This window comes from Dermatophagoides pteronyssinus, unplaced genomic scaffold (assembly GCF_027571235.1).
Source record: "Dermatophagoides pteronyssinus isolate colony J.1.1.1.1 unplaced genomic scaffold, Derpt_VIB-CSIC_2022.12 sq0001, whole genome shotgun sequence".
Classification (NCBI taxonomy): domain Eukaryota; kingdom Metazoa; phylum Arthropoda; class Arachnida; order Sarcoptiformes; family Pyroglyphidae; genus Dermatophagoides; species Dermatophagoides pteronyssinus.
Window position 1 is genome coordinate 130,963 of NW_027461525.1, and position 21,124 is coordinate 152,086.

At 28.2% G+C, this 21,124-nt stretch overlaps 1 protein-coding gene across 3 annotated transcripts; it reads right to left on the bottom strand.

Moving 5' to 3' along the window:
- Positions 1–51: 51 nt before the first annotated feature.
- On the bottom strand, positions 52–10,080 carry LOC113796619 (uncharacterized). Of its 3 annotated transcripts, none has more exons than XM_075822003.1 (5): positions 8,723–10,080; positions 7,674–8,451; positions 1,737–2,059; positions 1,600–1,657; positions 52–1,484 (listed from the first exon to the last, which is right to left on the bottom strand). In XM_075822003.1, the coding sequence occupies exons 2-5, from the start codon at positions 8,402–8,404 to the stop codon at positions 557–559; spliced, it is 2,040 nt and encodes a 679-aa protein (XP_075678118.1). In that variant the 5' UTR covers positions 8,405–8,451; positions 8,723–10,080; the 3' UTR covers positions 52–556. The 3 variants fall into 3 exon arrangements, with proteins under 3 accessions (XP_075678118.1, XP_027202723.2, XP_075678187.1); XM_075822072.1 differs by having other exon boundaries at positions 57–1,481; positions 8,723–10,075; XM_027346922.2 differs by lacking the exon at positions 8,723–10,080 and having other exon boundaries at positions 7,674–8,648.
- Positions 10,081–21,124: the final 11,044 nt, after the last annotated feature.

Below are 21,124 nucleotides of genomic sequence, written 5' to 3' on the forward strand. Positions count from 1 at the left end.
AATCGAATCGAAATTGATAATATTTGATGATTATCGATGGACAAACAAAAGCAAAAAAAAATCAAATCGAAATTTGTAATTTATAAACAAGTAGCAAACAAACACAAAAAAAATGGGAAAAGGAATACATCTAATTTTTTGAAAATGTTATCAATTTCAAAATTGTGTGATTGGGATGAAATTCTAGATTTTTTTCTTTTGGATAATATTTATTTTTCTGTACAATCAAGATTCATCATGGTGGTTTATTAATTTCGGCTAAATATTGTGTTGTTTTTTATACATTTGTGTTTTTATTCAAAATCATCAATGAATCTTTCAAAGTGTTCAGTGTATATATTTATAATGAACGAGGAATGTTTTTGTTTTTTTCCGTTTTATTTGTTTATCATTGAATTTTTCATTTGGAAAAAATCCGTTTGTTTTAATTGAAAAAAAATTGAAAATTAGTCAAATCAATTAATGAATGAATGAGTAATATGAGTAGTAAGTCTTGTTGTTGTTGTATAGGAAAATTAAAAAGAAAAGAATTTCAAATTAAGGAATTTCAAACAATTTAAAATTGTGGTCGAGAAGCACCGCTAAATGCTGCAACAGCAGCCGCCATGCTAGCAGCACCATATTTACTATAATTTTCAAATGCCGATTGATTTGCTGCTAATGATGCAGCTGCTGCTGATGATGATAATACGGAACTTAATTGAAACATTGTTTCCGCATTTGATACAGCACCTGCTGCGGCTGCTGCTGCATGATGATGATGCATGACTAGAGCGGATGGTGCTACATCAGCTAAATGATGATGATGATGATTAGGATGTCCAACAGTAGTAGATCCGGTTGCTGCTGCTGCTGCAGCTGCTGCCGCAGCCGCTGCATGATGTAATGGATGATGATGATGATGTGGGCTAAAATGACTTTGAGTTGTTGAATGATGTGGATGTGGATGATGCGTACCAAAACGGAATGCTGTATGGGGATAACCAGCCATTGAAACTGAATGTGATTGCATTGATGTAACTGCCGATAAAGCTGATTGACTTGAGACTAAATTTGCACTGAAATTATTTCCTGTTCCGGTTAAAGATGTAATACCAACACCACCATTACTACTAACACTGCCACCACCACTATCAATAGTATTGTTTAAATGTGAGGCTAGTGCAGAAAATGCTGATAACGATGATGATTCCGATGGTGATAATGTAGCATGATTTGTTCCATTGTTCAGATTTAATAATGTTGATGATATTTGATTTTGATTAGCTGTGATTGTTGTTGTCGTCGATGTTGTTTTTGTGGTATTTAATTCATTACTACTATTAGTACGTATAGAATTTCCCTCTTCTTCAAACTCACAATCATCATCATCATCATCATCACTGGAATTACCACCTATACCTGAATGTGATGATGAATGATCATTCGTAACTTTAATAGAATTTTTTCCATGAATATTATTATGTTTATCATTTGAATCTCTACTATGTTGGAATGGGTTAAATTTTTTTTGGGCAACAAAAGATTGAAAAAAGAATTTGAACAAAAGAATCATGAACGAATTTTCTAAATTAGAAAAAATCAAATCATACAACTTACGTATCTTTAGCTTCGGCTGCTCTATCACGTTGACGACGATTTTTAAACCAATTGCTCACTGTAATGAATGATGAAATGATGAAATGATTGAATGGTCAAGCTCATTTAACATCAGCAAAAATTTTAATTAAATTTACCTTGCGTTGTAGTTAAACCGGTAGCTTCAGCTAAATCACGTTTTTCTCTTGGTGATGGATATGGATTCTGTGAATACCATTCCCGTAAAACATTACGAGATTTTTCCTTAAAACAATATGATGTTTCTTCACCATCCCATATTGTTCTGGGTAATGGAAATTTTCTTCGTATACGATATTTTCCAACAGCACCTAATGGTCGTCCACGTGCACGTTCAGCTTCAATATAATGTGCTTTTAACCATAATGATTGTAATTTTGGATGTGAATTAGGACTATAATTATGACTTTCAAGAATTTTATATAATTCCTTAAAATTTCCTCTGCAAAACAATGAAAAAACAAAATTAAATCAAAATTTTGAAAAAAAATTCTTTAGCAACAAAAACCAAATTTTATTCCATCAAGATTATTGAATAAACAAAAATGACAATTGAAATCATTGTCATCATCATCATCATCGTGAAACAAGAAAACCAACAGAACCAAAATGCAAAAAAGAAAATTTCATTTCATCTTTTTTGCATTTAGATTTTTCTGCAATAGCTAGTGAAATTTGATCGCACACTTTTCACATTTTATTTTTCCGGACAAAAATAAATGGAACATTTGGATGAAAAATACAGAAAGAAAAACATTGTGGCCAAAAATGATGATGATGATGTATTTGCAAAAAAACAATGTACCATTTGGACAAACAACAACAACTTTAACACACACAGAGAGAACGAATGTTATTGATGTTGATAGACATGGACAACAGCAACTATCTAGGCCCAAAACAAATTCTGAACATTTTTAGCAAGCAAAAAAAACAAAAAAAAAAATTCTGTTTGTTTTTCATCACACACAAATGTATTGCTGTTGTTGTTTTCTTGCATCAGCATCACATAATTCTTTGGTTGTCATCAAAAATATTTTCCCTTACAAGACCAAACCAAAAAATGATTCGATAAAGAAGATACATTATATTCCATTTTTGAAACACCATTCGATAATAAATTCTCAATGTTTTTTTTTTTCATTTATTTCTGCTGACTTAAACAAACTTTCTTTTTCTTTTAATTCGCATCAATGCAAACTTCAAATAAGAAAAAAAAATGATGATTTTCATATTCAAAAAACCACTAAAATAATTACAACGACAGCCATTAGTTTTTGTAGGATGATGATGAGTTGAATCTTAAATTTATCGTCAAAAAAAACAAAGATCCATTGTTCTTTTTTGGTTGTTTGTTTGGTTATTTGGATTTTGTTATGGTTTGGTTTGTTCTGGGACAAAACAAACATGAATTCTTTCTTGTGCAAAATGTTTGCTGAGATTGAACGAAAACATCACATTATAACAACGGATGCACGAATAAACGACGATTCTTTTATTCATTTTTAAATATAGAATCAATGTTAAAAGAAGAACCTTGTAGAAAATTCTTATTTGAGGCATAAACCCAACCAAACCAAAAATGTTTATGTTTGTTTATCATCATCATCATCAAACAAACAAGCATTGATAAAGAAAAAAGAAGAAGGGTATTGAATTTCAAAAGAGAAATCTTCAAACAACAACAATAACAATCATTCAGTCAAATCAAGGGAAAAAAGATAAAATAAAAGAATCTTGTTCATTCATTTTGGGTTCAATCATCATCATCATCATTTATTCATATTTAAAACAATTTTTTTTTGTTGGAAAAAAACTAAATACGTTTTGCAAGTGTGTTTAATGATGAATAACGTAAATGTTTATTTTATTTTGGTTGTAAATAATATATAAAATTTATTCAGAGGTCAATTTCCATTTTTCTTTCTGGGAAGATTTTTTTCCCAGAAACAAACAATGGGAAAATCCTCTTCAAAATTTATAAATTGATTCAAAATCATCGATTTATAATTAATTACTTGAATGAATAAACAATGTGCAAATAGCGAATAGAAAAAAAACGTAAAAAACGAAACATTTGTTGATTGATGATGATGATTGAATGGAATAATAACCCAAAAGTAAAAGAGAAATAATAATGAAAACAAAAACGTGATTAGTCTGTGAATTTAACACGTTTTTTCCGTTGTTCATCATTTTCTCATATTCATTTATCTCATTAAAACAATTTATTATTCATTTGGAATTTTTTCCCTTACAACAGCAAACGAACAACATTGTTTGATTGGAAATCAATCAGGTAAATTTCAAATTTTTTCATCATAATCATCATCATTATTGAATAAATTTGAATAAAGAATGATCCTTTTTTCAACAAAATGTGGCCCATTAAAGAACATCATCATCAAACAACAACATTAAACATTAACAACAACAAAAAAACCCTGATAAAAATCTAGGGTACTAGATTATCTCGAGAGCAAATGCAAAAGATTTTTGTTATTTTTTCAAAAAAAAAGACTAGCTATATCAAAAAGCTATTAAGTGGTGGTGGTGTATAGTACGATATGATATGATGGTCGAATCGAATTGAATCGGGTCGGTCGAAGGTTATAACGGTGGTGGTAATGATGGTGGTTGATAACTGAATCTGAAAAGAGAAGAGCAAAAAAAAAATAAAGGTCAAAGGTCCTAGTGTATATTATTATCATGATCATTGAGCATTGATTAATCACTCAATCATTTCATTTTATTTTGGATTTGTATTCATAATATACACACACACACACACCGCAGATATACAACAACAAGGATCTTTTAAACCAATGAAAATTAAAAAAAAAAAACAGATGGAAAACCAAAACCAAAACTAAACTGAAATGAAATGTTTTTTGAAGAGTGAAATGAAAAAACATTCAAATGGAATGGATTTTTTTTTAGTTTTAGACCGACTATATATACTGTTATATTACATATATACGATGTGATGATTACATATGGTGGTGAACATACATAGTCAAATATTTGAGAAAAAATGTTATGTTTATTTCATCATAATCAATTTTTGATCGAAATGAAATATAAAATTTTTGAAACTAATGATAAGAGTTTGTGTCCACAAATGTATATCATACATCCCTTGAAGCCATTTTTTTGGACCAAAATGAAATAAAAAATATATTTCGTTCTAGCCAAAAAGATATTTGTCATCATTATCATTCATTTGCCAAAAAGAGAAAATCAGAAATCAAAAAATCACATTGACATTATCTTATCATTATGGTTTATCGTTTTATATATTCATAATTAACGATATTTTTATTAATTATCATTTGGTTGTTTAAAGTGGAAAAAAACGATGGTGATCACCAGCAAAACGATTTGTTTTGGAGTGAAAAATCCAAATCAAGATCGCACAAAATGAATCATAAATTCAATTTGTGTGAATTTGATAATAAATCAGTTGATAATAAAAAGTTGAAATTTTTTTTTCTACTGATCGATACATTTATCGTATGGATAAATAAATAATATTAACACTTGATGATAATTAATCATTGATTCAAGAAAGAAAAATTTAACAAGGAATTCATTCATTTCATGTTTGAAATTTTTTTCATACAAAATCTGTAATCAGATTGTAATTAGAACTTGTTCGTAGAAATGATGCTTCTGTGTGTGTTTGTTTGAGTAAACAAAATTAGAAAAAGAAATAAATCTTTTTTGAAGAGGAAAAAATGATATGACAAAAATCATTTGTCATTTGTTTCTTGAATTTTTTCAGCAAAAAAAAAAAAAAAAAAAATGGAATAAAATTCATTTACAATTCATTAATCATTGATTCATTAAGAATCATTATCGTTTGAAAATAAATCATTTTTTAGCCAAGAAAAAAAATTTGAAAAATTAGAAAACAAAAATTATCATCAATGCGGTGGTCCAATGAATCTGAGAAAAAAACAAACAAACATCACATATAAAAAACCGGAAATTTATAATCAAAACATCGTCGGTTCAACAGGGTTATTCTTTTAACATTTTGTTTTGATCGGCTATTTGTTTCTTTTGTTGATATTCATGTGATACACACCAGAAGTATTTATAAACTTTTTCTCATTCAAAAAGAATTCCATATACAAAATATAATCGATTTATGATTGATATGAATGAAATGCCAATGAAAATCAGAAAAACAATTATCACCGAGATACGATAATGATGATGATGATATCCGAGAGATTTACTATAACAACAACAACAACGATAAAATACCAGACAACCAGAAAAAACAAAAACATTGAATCTGAGTCTTGCTGTGTGTGAGAATTGAATTGAATGAATGAAAATCATTTTTCCAAAAACCAACCAGCCAAAATACAAATGTGAATGAAGAAAAAAAACCCGACCGAACGATGATTAACCGAGATATTTTTTTCCAATGATGATATGAAAATGCCGACTATTTTTTCTGACTGGAAAACAATTTTAGCAAAGAAGAAAATTTGTCTGATTTGATCATCATCATCATCGTTGATTATCATTATCGTCGATGATGATTATTTTTGCTGTTCAACAACAACCAAAAAAAGCACGGCCGTATATCGATTGCATTTCATTTCATTTTCTCACAAAAAAAAAAATGCTGGCAACCAAAAAAAAAAAAAGAGTAAAAAAAGGGGTCGAACATGATGATTATGATGAATCTCGAATGACAACGAAAAAATTGTATGGTGTTTTGGATTGCATTGGATGATTGTCATCATCATCATCATAACATCACATATACAAAACATTACCAGAACAACAAGAATTGTCAATGATCTGTTGATCGGAAACAAATCAATATTTTTCGATAAAAAGTGCACTATAGTATATTTCGTATGTTTATCATATCATCATCAACAATGGTGATAAATTTGATTGACTAGCAAGAAAACATCATCATCGAATCAATATCGTTTGAATGAATGAATTTTTTAAGGCTTTTTTTTTGTTGTCAATCATCGATCATTTGATTTGATTTTGTAAATAAAATCAAATGATTTTGATTTAAAAAATGTAAAATTTACTTCTTTTTGAAATGAAAATGATAAACGTGTGTGGTGGTGTACACGCGTACGTGTTTGCCAATTACGAATCTCAACAATCTCAAGTCTTTACCCGAACCAGACAAATCAAACAAACAAAAATTGCATGGATAAAAAGCATCAGCCGCCAAAACCTTAAATGATCCATGTTGGTCAATGAAATTTTTGTTTGTTCATGCTGTTCATTTGCTGTTTCAAGAGAAAAAATTTTTTTGCAAACAGCCAGCCTAGAACATATAAAAACACATTTAGTAATTTACATCAAACAAGTTTACAGAAAACAAACATTTATTGATGAGATTGGTTGGTTGGTCGCATGGCTTGATTGATCAAATGTAAAGAAACCAGCGAAAAAACAACAACAACCAAAAAAATGGATGGATTGAATGAATGAATGAATAAATATGGTTTGTTTGAGAGATAAAAATTCGAACGGTTAAAAAAATATGAATTTTTTCGTACAACTTGAAATAAAAGTGCCGACAGACCACAACAATTTCAAATGAAAAGATGAAATGTAAATATTGTTATTATTAAAACAAATGCAAACAATTACTATGGCCATCAAAGAGTAAAAGAAATATACAACAACAACATTTTCAGAGTGATTTTCTCTGTGTGTGTGTTTGATATAGAATTGGATAAGTTTAACTAAAAATAATGATTATTTAGTTGATTTTTTCCTTTATTCTCGAATGAAAATAACAAAGTTCAAATTTCAATCAAATTTCGCACTAAATTTTTTCCCGTTTTTATTATTATCTGCAGCAGCAGCAGCAACAACAACATTTTCATTCAGAAAAAATAAGGGATCAAAGTGTTACAAGACAGAAATACACAAAGATTGAATGTGAAAAAATGTTTATAAATGTTATCTTGATTTTTTATTTCTTTTTGATTGGGTTTTTTTCTGATTTGATTTGGACAATGTGGATGTAGATGTTTGTTGAAATGAAAGGGGTCACTTACCTATGGAATGCAACCAATGCTTTAGCTTTTAAAATGGATTCATTTTTATGTAATGGTTCACATGATGGTAATGACCATAAAAATCTACCTAAACGTTCAATATTACCAGATTGTTGTAGCACTTCACAAACACAGGCAACCTGTTCCTGTGTAAAACCTAATGTTGGTAATAATATTGTTGTTGGTGATAATGAACTAGGCATGGCTGTTGTTGATGATAATGAATTTTGATGAAGATGCTCTAGTTGTTGATGATTAGGATGTCCAGCAATTAATCCGGAAATTATTCCTGTCGAGTGAAAATTTAATGATGACAATGGTGATGTATTGATTATACCGGTATTAGTATGGTCACTAATGTTGGTCAATGTTGTTGATGATGATACGTTCAATTTATTTTGCTTTGTCGTTGGTGAAGATCTTGAAGATCTTGATGATGATGATGATAATGATGATAATGATGCTGTGGGTGATAATGAAGAGATTGGATGATGAGGTATTGTTGTTGCTGTTGTTGTTGTTGTTGTTGATGATGTATGCTGTTGATGGTGATGATGATTTATTGTACCATTATTATTATTATGATGATGACCACTTAGATCCAAACCGGCCATTGATGATAATGAACCGATTGTAAATTGCTGTTGTTCTGGTTGTATTGATGATGATAATGATAATGCTGTTGTTGTCGATGATGGCAATGAAACATTGATATTTGTCGTTGTCGTCATATGTCCAACAAAATCATCATACACTCAAGACGAAGAAGAAAGATAATCTGATATTAAATCAAAAGAAAAGAAAAGAATCTTGAATTTAATCCCGATGGAAAAAAACAATAAGGAATAAAATCCGTTGAAGAATTTTGGAAATCAAAATCTTTTGATCATCATTAATTTGATGTTTTTTCTTTAAATATGATATTTTTGTTCACAAATGTAAATGATGTTGTAAACATTAACTAACTAACTGACTAAATAATCATCATCAGCATCCGAATGATATTTACATGTTTTTTACACAATAACGACAATATAATATAATCTTACATGTTTGGTGTTGGTTCTGGTAAATCCCATATAATTGTGTGTGTCTATATTTTGACACTATCGATTTCAATTATTGACATTAATTTATGTGTGTGTGTGTTGTGATAATCATTTATTGATCATCAATAACATCATTGAATGATAATTGTGAAATTTGAATACATTTTATACTTGTGTTTTTTTGGTAGAACAACACAACACAAACAAAAGTCGTTGTTAACAAAAATGTTGACAATTTTTATCAGTAATTGAACAAAATCTCAATTGAAAAAATCGATTTCGATCAAAAATTTGTAATGAAAGACGATGCTTGATTGGTTGATTGATTGAAACAAAAGATCAAACGGAATTAAATTGAGTTATTTCTTAATTCTCATGATGATTACAACAAACAACTTATTCAAATCATTCGATAATGCGACATGGAATAACATTGAATTAAAAAAGTGTAATTTGATGATTACCACCATATAGAAATAATGATACACAACACATAAAAACAAATCGGAAATCAAATTAATCGATGGTCACATTATCTTCTATTAGGATATTTGATTGAATTTAATTTTTGAGAAAAATGAGATCAATTTTCATGAAAATATTATTATTATGTGATCATCACTGACTATTTGAAATACATTTGAATTTTTCAAAACACATTTTCACAGCAAAAATTTGACACAAACATAAACGAACAAGAGAATCGGATATATACCAGCTGATTATCATTTCATTTCACACAAATACAATTTGATATATACACACTGCACAGATATATTTCCAATGTAATGATGAGGAATATTTTGAAAAAAATGATGTTGTTAGAAACATTGAAGAGAACGGATATTGATATTTCTCTCTTTCACTCCTTTATTTTTCTTCTTTTTTTTGCTTCAGTTTTGAATATCACATACAACAACAGTGTGTGTGTTTTGATGAACATAGAAATATTTATTTACCACCACATGATATATTCATTCATAATACCACCACCACCATCACCATCTTTATTATTATTATCATCATCAAAACACCACTATCACAACGCAATTATAATCATCCATCCATTCATTGAATTTATTTTGGTTACACGAAGCCGCCGTCAACGTTGATGAAGAAGAAGATTTGCGCCATATGATCATTGATCAAATAATGATGATATGCGATGCTATTTGCTGGTTAAATATATTTTATATGTGGTATGGTATGGTTATCTTTAATTCATTTCAATTGTGTCTATATGATGATGATGTTTTTCGGTTGTTGATCATCATTCGATATTTTTACATATATCAAAACCATGATAATAATCACATACACAATTTTTTTAGAAGAATGGTAAATGTAAATGTAAACGAAACGATGAAGAAAATCAAATCAAATTTCTTGGAGATAAAATGAATTAAAGTGAAACGAAAGAAAAAACTGGCTTCAATTTCACAACACTGTAAAACACGATAAAATGATCATCCTTTTTTCTTACATTTCAAATGAACATGCGCTCAATACAATGAACAAAAATTATTATTCAATCAAAAAATGAATTGATAACGAACATTTTTTTGCTGAACGAAAAAAGAAAACATCACATATAGCAAAGAGATAAATTGGAGAGAAATGCAGCCACGCATATTCACATTACGTATCAGATTTTTTTTCTAGGCGGCTCTCAAAAAAAATGGATAAAATGATCACCAACGACGACGGCGACCACCAGAAAATGATGTTGTTATTCGGGCTACAAGATGATGATGATGATGATGATGATGATTGAGAAAAATGAAATGTAACCACGGAGCAGAAGCAATAATTGAAGCCATTACCCCGATTACATTAGTTTGGTGGTGTGGGATGGATCTTATTTCGTGTTTTTCGTTTGTTTAGGGTCGACATATAACAAATACACAAATACCGCTTCAATGTAATGATTTAGCCATCATATTACGTTGTGTTCATTCATTCACATTCACTAAACACCCTGGATAAAATAGATCGAGAGGCGGGATCAATTTTTGCTGTTTTTTTCTGAATGGAGCAAAACCCGAGATTTGATTCTGATTGATTTTTTTTCGTCCGACAAAGAAAAATTGAAATGGACATATTTTTTTCGAGTACTTATTATGCAATGCAGAATTTGGATACATTTTTGCTGAGGAAATTCATTCAAAAATTTTTGAAAATGATTTTATTACATTTATCTTCTAAAGTGAAAAATCGAATGATGATAATGATGATGATGATGATTTGTTTGGTTGATTTAGTCTAATCACAAATCTGAATATATTTTTTTCCTTAATCATATTGATAATTTTTCAGAAAAAATCTGTTTATGTCAATGTTGTTATTTGTTTGATTGAATCAATAATATTTGAAATTATAAGAAAAAAATTTGATTTCAATGTATCTTATCATCATTAATCAATCAATGATAATTTTTAATTTTTTTTTTAATTTTTTGGATATTTTCATTGATGATTGAATATAAAAGATTTTCGCAAAAAAATAAAAAGAAAAAAATCATAACCTAACCTCACTCGACTATGAATCACAGTCATAGTCATGACCATCAACCTAACCTCACTTGACTATGAATCATAGTCAAACATATAATAATTTTTCGGCAAACCACACACATGAAAATGATGTTATAATTTTTTTTCTAAATCATCATTTGGACAGGGTTATCTTATCATTACCATTCATATATTTATTTATTTGTCTCATTTTCTGAATGAAATTTTCATCAAGTATTACCGAATAGACCATTATCATCATCATTGTTTGAATTGGTTTGAAATTTGAACACTTGTGTAAACACACACACATCACTAATATGCAAGAAAAAAAAGAAGAACCCATAGAGTCTAATGTTTGTATGGCACATAGACAACACAACATGAACTGAAACACATTTCGATTTTTTTTCGGTTGTTTTTCCGTTTTTGAGCTAAGCTAAAAAAGATTGTATATATTTGTGCAGTGTGGTGTCCTCTTCAACTTTAACTCGGTTCATTTTTCATTTTCCGGACATTTAACCAACAGAAAAAACACAAAAAAACATACATAGGTTGTTGTTGTAAAAATTACGATTAGAATTTTGTTGTTTTTTTTTTTTTTTTTTTTGGTTATGGTTTATAAAAATGATTACGAAAAAAAACAAGCAAGCAAATGAATTTTTTACAAATGATAAACACTTGTCGGCTATTTTCACAAAAATTTCATAACAAATACACTCATGTCATATGTGTTTGATTCAATTTTCGGTATTTTTGAAACAGAAATTTTTTCCCCATTGGATTCTATATATGAATTTCATTTAAAATTTTTTTTTGCATTTGGATCGTATAACAGAAAATAATGTTTGGTTGATTTGGTTTGGTTTAGTTGTTTGCACGTGTGTGGTATCATTATCAAATATACAACAACAACATAATTGGCTTCAATATCAAAAATCAAAAACATTAAATGAAAAATTTTCTATCAACTTTGGTGGTCGATAAATTTCTTACGATTTTATTTATTTATTTTATAGAAATTGAATGAAATTTCAATATTGTACATATGTAAAAGTGATGTTAATATAATAGTAATCCAAAAGAGATTTTGAACCAAAAAGTTTAGACAAACAAAAACAAAAGAGAAAAAATTCCCGCAAAAATTAAAACACCCGATCTGATTTTTTTGTTGAGAAAAGATCAACAAACAATCAATTTTAAATTTTTTTTTCTTGTAAATTTAATTTTAATTTTGGTTTTCCCTTTACAGAAACAACAGATCACACACATCGTCTTTTATTATTAACCACACACACACACTGACACTTTGAAGATCTATTTCTTGTTAGTTTTTAATAGAATCGAACAAAAGAAAAAAAGATTGATTCTTTTTTTTGTTTGTATAAACTATTCAAATGTGAAATTTTAAATAACGATCATTATGGTGTTATAATTCATCCCAGAAAAAGAATTTCTCACTTTGCCTTGTGTGTGGTGTGTTTTGTTTGTTTTTGTAAAAACAAAATTCCGAAACAAATTAGAAACATTCATATTATTATTAACATCATCAAACTAAACTAAACTATACTGACTAACTGTGGGTTAAGGGTGGCCAAAACAAACTAATTGGAGCATCAAATTAGTTGTTGCTCTATTTGTTGATATGCTCGAAATTTGATGAAAATCATCATCATCTTGATGTTTTTGCATTCAGTATTTAGCGCTTGTTAATCAAATGTGCTGTGTTTTCGGTTTTTTCAACTAAGTAAGTAAGTGTATCCTTGCGACTTTTATTTATTAAATAGCGTGAAACAAAAAAAACTGTTTATCCAACGAAGGGAAATTTTTTGTGATAAAGATGATAACCATTGATAATTGATTTATTCATGTTTTCATAATCAAGTTTTGATTGATTCATTCTTGAGAAAAAACTTTCTTGGAAAAGTTTCTTCAATCGATTCACCAAAAAAACAAAATTCTTTCTGAAAAATTTCCAACAAAAAAAAATTGTTTGAATTGAATTACCGGACATATAAATAGAAAATGTTTACATTGTTTTTCTCACATAAACATTTACAAAACAACAACAAAAAACCGTTCATTTTACTTGTTTTATTGTTGGAACAAACACAAAAAGAAATCCAAAAGAACACAATCTGCTTTTGTGTAACCCACTTAAAAGATTTAAAACATTTTGCTAGTTGGTTGTCCATTTTGCTTGTTTCATTTTCTTTTCTTTTGCAAAGATTTGTATGAATAAAAACCATTGACTCTTGTTCTCTCTGCCTTGGTAAATATATGTAAGCGCGCGCGTTAGCTTGTTGACATTCTTGTATTTGACATTTTTATACAACAAAAAAATATTAGCCTGGTATTCATGGTAATGTCTATTTTGACTCTTACCGATTGATCGATTTTTTTTCTTTTCAAATTCTTTTCTTTTTAGTTTTTTTTTGAAATCGTTGGCCAATTGAACAACAATCGATTCGATTGTTCATTCACTCTCTGCAGATACTGAGATATGATCAATCAATAGAGTTTTTTTCTGTTTTGTTTTGAAAATTTTGTAACAATATGTTTTTCCGTTTCCATTTTTGGCAATTCAATCGAAACAATATCGAAAGAAAATAAAGAAAATTTTCTTTTCAAAAGAAACATTTCTCAGATGGTAACAACCATAAATCCATTTCAATGTTTCTCTTTTTCTGAAAAATTTATGCAAATGCAATCGATTGATGATCGATCTTTGAACATCTTTTGTTATACTTTAGTCTGATTGAATCTTAAAAAAATGGTTACAAAGAGAAAAAATCTCAATAATGATCATTATCAAAGATTTTTTTTTATTATTATCCAGTGTGTGAAAGCAATGTCTGATTTGAATTTTTTTTGATGACAAATATTTTGACAAGTGAATGTCATGATGATGAAATACAACAATGTTGTTGACAACAACGTTTGTCAAAAACAGTAAATTTCAATGAATGAAGTTTACTGTTTTTTCTCGGAGTTATCATCAAGCAAAACATCACGGAAAATGTTGAAAATTTCAAACCCGCACGCTATTTTTATTATTATAAATATATTTTGATTGATTTTGACAATTTCCAACAGATTAAAATCAGATCAGAATAACAATGAATCATTGAATTTCAGCGATGAAGGTTGTTGTTGTTGTGTATAACCCTAATCAAACAAAAAAAAACATTACTCGAATTTCAGTTTTTCAATGTTGTAAATTATTACATTCTCAGGTGACTTTTCTGATTTTTTTTTATCCAAAACCAGCAGAAAAAAAAGGTTTTCAATTACACACTTTTGGAAACATATTGATTTACATGATGAATTTAATTGGTAAAAAAAATAATGATCCATAGTGATAATTGATTCATATCCATTTATATATGTGTGTGTAAAGTCGCTTGTATACAATTACCGTTCATTATCATCATAATCAATAGCTATGTTTTTTTTTATGTACGAATTTGATCCATTTTGTTGTAGTTGGTGAAGAAAATATATTTTAATTTTTAATCATTCAACTATAACATGATCCAGGAAATATTCAAAGATTTTTTTAGTTTTCCTTTTCATTTTCTAATAAATCTCCAATTTCGGTATCGCTTTCATCATCATTAAAACTCGATATTCGATATGCGAATGTTGATCACATTTTTAGTTATGTTGTCGTCGTAGACGATGACGACATTTGTTTTGAAATAGAAACAAAAATAATGGCAAAAAAAGGAGAAAATCATGTCGGTCTGATGATAATTAATACGACGACAATGATGTCAACGATGATGATGATAACCCAATCTTTATTTCTTTTGTCGTCTAATTTCGGCTTTTGGCATGTTTTTGTTGAATTTGATTTTAGTTGCCAATATCATTGTTGTATCCTATATAAGTGTTTTGGCTTAATTTCTTTAGCATCATTGACGACAACAGTGATTAATATCACGTGTTTTTTCCTGACATATTTGATTGACAACTTGATGATCATGCCATTGTCTGAATAATCAAATGTTCAATGAAATTTTTGCCGACAAATTTTTGTTTCATATAATATTCATAAATGCAATGATTTGATTTTCAATTGTCTGATTTGTCACTATTAGGGCAATTTGTCTGATGATTTTTAATCTGAATTAAATCAATGTATAAATTAATGATTAGATTTTTCCCAATTAATTAATTTTATTTAGATTTGTATCATTGAGAGCAAACAAATTTTTTTTATCATTTTCTTTGCAGAAATTTGATTCAAAACAAAATGCCATAAGGACAAAAAGGGTGTTTTTGTTGTTGTTGTTTGTTGTCGCTCCATTTCATTCATTCATTGACTGTAACCAAATCTGCATTTCTCAAATTTCTTTCAAAAACCACACATAGAGATTTACATTTATATTTACAAGATCATTCTTCTTCTTTTTACAATGATGATGATGATGAATACGCCACCGGCATTGCTTCTCAATTTTCCATTCAATGATTCATTCAAATATTCAAACTGATTGTAACTGATCTGATCTGTTTTGGGCTCAATTTCTATCGGTATCTTACTAGGGATAGACAAAACAAAAATGGAAAATGATGGTGTTGTAAATTGAGATGATGCGATGAGAGAATTGAAAACAAGCGCAAAAAAGGAGTAGTTTTTAACAAATTTTCCTATTCTAATTATTTATCACTTTTTTACAGATTTGAAAAACATTTTGTTGTTTTTAATCATCTTTTTGATTTAATCAATTTGACCAAAGTGAAAAAACTTCATTTTTTTCACCACAAAGATAATTGATGATTGAGTGTGGTGAGAAAAAAAATTGAAACAACCAAAAGAATCTGTGTTTGTGTATGAAAAAAAAACTGCACGGTTTGAAAAGAAAGAAAAACAGAATGGAGAATTGAAAAAAAGGTAAGAGAAAAACAAACTGTCATTTTTTACCAAGCTAATCAATCAAGTCACCTGCTTTTTCGAAAACATTTTGAGAAAAAACATTGGAGAAAAAAACATTGATAGTTTTTAGTTTTTTTTTCACTTCATTCATTACAACAATCTCAGCACAATATCACAATTTAGTTTAGTTTTTCGCCAATTCTCACTCTGTGATTTCCGTTTTTTTTTGATCGATCCTTGTTCAATCTTTTTTATTGCGAGTTAAATATGTTCGATGATTATTTGATAAACATTTTCACATTTATGATTCATTAAATTCATATCTTCACAGCAAAAATACATTTTTCCATTAGTTAGTGGCTAGTCTATAAGAGATTCGTGAGATGAAAATCATTTTTAGTTTAGTTTTTTGGTTGGTAGATTCATCACATTACTTTTTCGATTGTGATTTTTCGGGTCTATAAAAACTATAATGATTATATCGATCGAGGAAAGAGAGAGAGAAAGAAAATGAAATGAAACTTTTTTTTTGTCCAAAATGGAATGATTAAGGTCCGGGGGATATAACCAACCAACCGGTCACGCAATGGCGTGCTTCATTCAAACAATAACTTACCAAAATATAACAAAATTCTTTTTTTGAGGCCTGACCCAAACGATGATGATCCATTATTTATCATCATCATCATCATCATTATAATGATCATTTACCACCAAATATATCTATCTATATAAACTAAACTAAACTGAAAATCAAAAGATTTAGGATATATTATCATCATCATTTATAGATCATAAATAGGGCTGAATCACACTACTACTTATATACTACTAAATAACTTGTCTGATTTTAACTTGAATAACAATGAAAATCCTGAATGAAGAAGCCTATCATATCTCTATTTATGTGTGTGTGTGGTGTGGATATTCATTCTTTTGTTGTGGATATTCCTCCTTTACATTGTTGTTTGTTATCGTATACAAATTTCATGCAATATCATATATTGTAATGATTGTTTTTTTTATTGGGCGCGTTATTTATTCATTTTTTTCAGAACTTTTCTGATTCACGACAAATATACATTTCTATTATAATGATGATAATGATGATGGTGATCATAATCATAAAAAAATCTATTCATTTTTGTTGTTGTTGTTCAGTTATAATTTTCGCAAACAACAACAACAACAATGATGATGATGATGAAATGGAGAAAGAAAATTCTTGTTATTGTTGATGATGAAAATGAGAAAAAAAGAAAAAGAAAAAAGAGAGCATATATATCATTTCCAAAGAAATGAGAAAAAAAAACAACTTCTTTAAATCGTTCAAGCATGCATTCATTTTTTTACATTAAATTTCAAAAAGAATAAACGAATGACGAAGAAAACAGTTCAAGCAAACACAAAACAAAACTAAAGCAAAGTGATAAATCATTTTTGTTGTTGTTGTTGTTTGACTTGAATGCAATTCATCAACAACAACAACAAAAAAATGGGAGAAAAATCGTGTGTTTTTGCAACCGAAAATCAAATGTATTTTACAGTTATTTATTTGAAAATTGCACCGATCACTATCACATCATACAATCATCATCAATATCGAATCGAATTCAATTCAAAAAAAAAAAAAAAATAAATTTTGAATTGAAACGAAAATTACTTTACATTTTTTTCATGTTGATAAAATCGTTACATATTTATTTTCATTCAGTCATTGTAAACGATAATCACGATCTAAATTGGAAAAATATTTTGCGGTTATTATAACTGCTACTAAAAGAAATTCATCATCATCATGATGATTATCATATAACATTTTTTTCAAATGTTTTTTTATGATATTATATATGAATGATGATGATCATTTGGCAAACATTATTGTTGTTCACCGTTTGTTGTTGTGGTTATTATTATGAAAATGAATTTCTCATTTCATTTCATGATTAGATTCAGGTTTCAATTAGAAATGTAAAATGAAATGAAATCACGCATTTTGATCATCTTTTCATTTATTTTTCTTTTACTTGTGAAAATTGTAATTATAATGATCATGTTTTTTATTATTTTGTTTTGTTTCCATCCTTCTTGATTTTTTTTTGTTGAGATTCTTCTTGATTACGAGATAATAAACATGTTTGCCATAATTTATTTTGATGATGATGATAATGATTACCACTGGATATTAATGAATGATTGCAAAGATTTGTTCATTGTATGATGGTCATCATTGTACAAATTCACTTCGGTCAAATGAATCTGACCACCATTCAGAGCAAAATGTTTCTATGTTCTGTATGTAATGAAGAAAAATCTTGTGGAACAAGGAAACTTGAATGAATTTGTAACAAAAAACAAAAATGTTGGACAAGAAAAAAGGCGATGCTGAACAAGAACAAGCAAAAAAACAATTTTTTTTGGGATGGGAATGGAAAAATATGAAAACAAAAAATAAATTATGTTCACAGTAGCTTGTGTGATGTAATAATAATGGGATAACCGAACTAAATCAAAGCAAAAAACTGTAACAAATCCTTTTTATTTGAGATATGAATGATGATGATGATGATGGAAAAAACATTTTGATGAATGATATGTGGTATCGATCAGACAACATCGTGTTGTTGATGATAATCGAAAATTTTTGCTGTGTTTTTTATATTTACTACTGATTTTGGTTTACTGTTAAAAATTCCATTAATTATCCACTGAAGTTGTTTTGTGAATGAAAAAAACAAATGAGAAAAACAAAATTGTAAATGTTGTTTTTTTTGTAAAAAAAAGGAAGGAAAATGATTTCAATTGATATATTCATTGATGATAAATGTTTGATTTGGTTAGTTATGTTTCAAAGAAGGTTGTTATTTTCTTTTTTGTTGAAAAAATGTTATTTTCATACACGCCTCTCTCATTTGTTTGAAAACAATTTTGTTTGTTTGTTCTGGATAATTTTATTTGTTTCGACAAACAAATAGAATTTTTTGTAACTTGAAGAAAATTTTTTGTTTCCAAATTCGATTCGATTCGATTCGAATGATCAATTTTCCAATTCAACTAAATAACAAAAAAATGATTGATTTTCTTTAGTTAGTATGGAAATCAAGATGTTTTTTTGTGTGTGTGTATTTGACAAATGTTCAATACATAAAAATGTTGTCAATTGTCGTTATTGACCAACAACCATTCATTCATTCACCTATATCATTACCAACATGTGAATTATATCTCAATCAGAAACAGAAACAAACAAATAAATATCTCTTTGTAATCAATGATCCTCTTATATGTGTGTTTATTCTATTCAGAAATTTTTTTTGCCTAGTTGATCACTTTATTTAGAATAAATCTGAATTTGAAAATAAAAGAAAAAAACCATTGAGCAATAGACAAACTACTTACTACCGTTTTTCTTATTGTGTTTGTTTGTTTGTATCATTATTATCGTTGTTGTTGTTTTTGTTATTCAAACAAACAAACATAGTAACAACAACAACAACAACAATATAAAAAATCACCAGAAAAACATTACCCTGGCTAAGCTTTAAAGCTCATAATTTACTCCAACAAAATAACAACAACAACGACAACAAAATCGGATGACAATAGATAGAATCCATATAGCGAACAAACGAAAAAACATGTGTTATTTTCAATTCAATTGAAACGAAATGAAATAATGTTCATAAAGCCGATTTGATCAATTGCCCTTGCTCAGTTTCCGAAAAAAAAATACAAACGAAACTAAACTAACTAACTAAAAATACAATCGATCCATGTCAATTGGTTTTTATTGTGTGGTTCGGTACGCGCACAATACAAAAAAAAAAATATTATTATTATTATTATTGTCACCAAATCAAACGAAAAAAGGAAAATAGGAAGGAAAAAAATTGAACAATCTACCAGCAGCAACAGCAGCACTTGAAATTAATGGTTTTAAAGATCTTTTCAATTCACTGGTAGGAGTGATCAATCCAAAATGATCAATAGATCACGCGTTTCCCATTTACCAATTGTATTCAATCAGCAGCAGCAAAATATTTTTATTCATTTGTCAAACAGAAGAGGAAAACATCGGAAAGAATAATGTTTTTATTTTTTTTTTTCGGTTTTTGAATTGAATTGAAACCAAACGAAAACAAACAAGCCTGTATAACAAGGACCCCTAAAGGCAAAAGTCGAGCAACGTAACATGGTTTTATTTTCAGCTTTGGTTTTTGGATCAAAACAATCGATATGATACAATAACAAAAACAACAACAACAATATGATTATGTTGTTAACATTATTGTTCGTATAGTTTTTTAAACATATTGTTTCAATGGTAGTTATTCAATTGTGTTCTAATTTTGTTGTTGTTGTTGTCATTGAATTTACCTGAATCGATTGTCAAATAAGCTTATTTTTTCAAACAGCAACAACCGATGATGATGATGTAAATAAATCAGATGAATAAATTATAAAACTTTTTTATTTTTCGTTACAAAATGAATATTTTTTTTTTATTTTAAAATAAAATCAAAATGATATTTGCTGCGCCATCTAGTATTATCGCGTTCAAATAACAAATTTTTATAAACACTGATCTTTAATTGGTAAAATGGAACTAATTATTATGGAATTAGTGGTAGATTAGGTAAAGTTCGAGAATGGAATGTTGATTGTCGAATTATAACAACCAACACACACACACACACACATGTTTGACCATTATATAAATCAAGAATTTTATACTTGAACAAAAAAAAGTTTCATTATTCATTTTTGTTGTTGTTCTCGTTATCATTTAATATCATCCCAAAGCTTTAATCTTGACATCGCTAAAACTTATTGTTTGAAATTCGGTTGTAACAAAAAAAAATGTATTCAAAATTATCGTTGAACATTATTATGGTTTTGATGATAACCATATTACCAAATTATTATTATTGTCAAGAAGATACTGGATATGAAAAATTGCCATCAAGTGATGAAGCATTTCATCAAGTTAGAATGAAAATTGAACCA

What these genes read in the sequence shown, in the direction of transcription:
- LOC113796619 (XM_075822003.1), bottom strand. Translation starts at nt 8,404, where the DNA reads ATGACGACAACGACAAATATCAATGTTTCATTGCCATCATCGACAACA. An exon ending in CGGTTTAACTACAACGCAAG is followed by an intron (nt 1,658 to 1,736) that starts GTAAATTTAATT and finishes CATTCATTACAG; the next exon opens with TGAGCAATTGGTTTAAAAAT. An exon ending in GCAGCCGAAGCTAAAGATAC is followed by an intron (nt 1,485 to 1,599) that starts GTAAGTTGTATG and finishes ATTCCAACATAG; the next exon opens with TAGAGATTCAAATGATAAAC.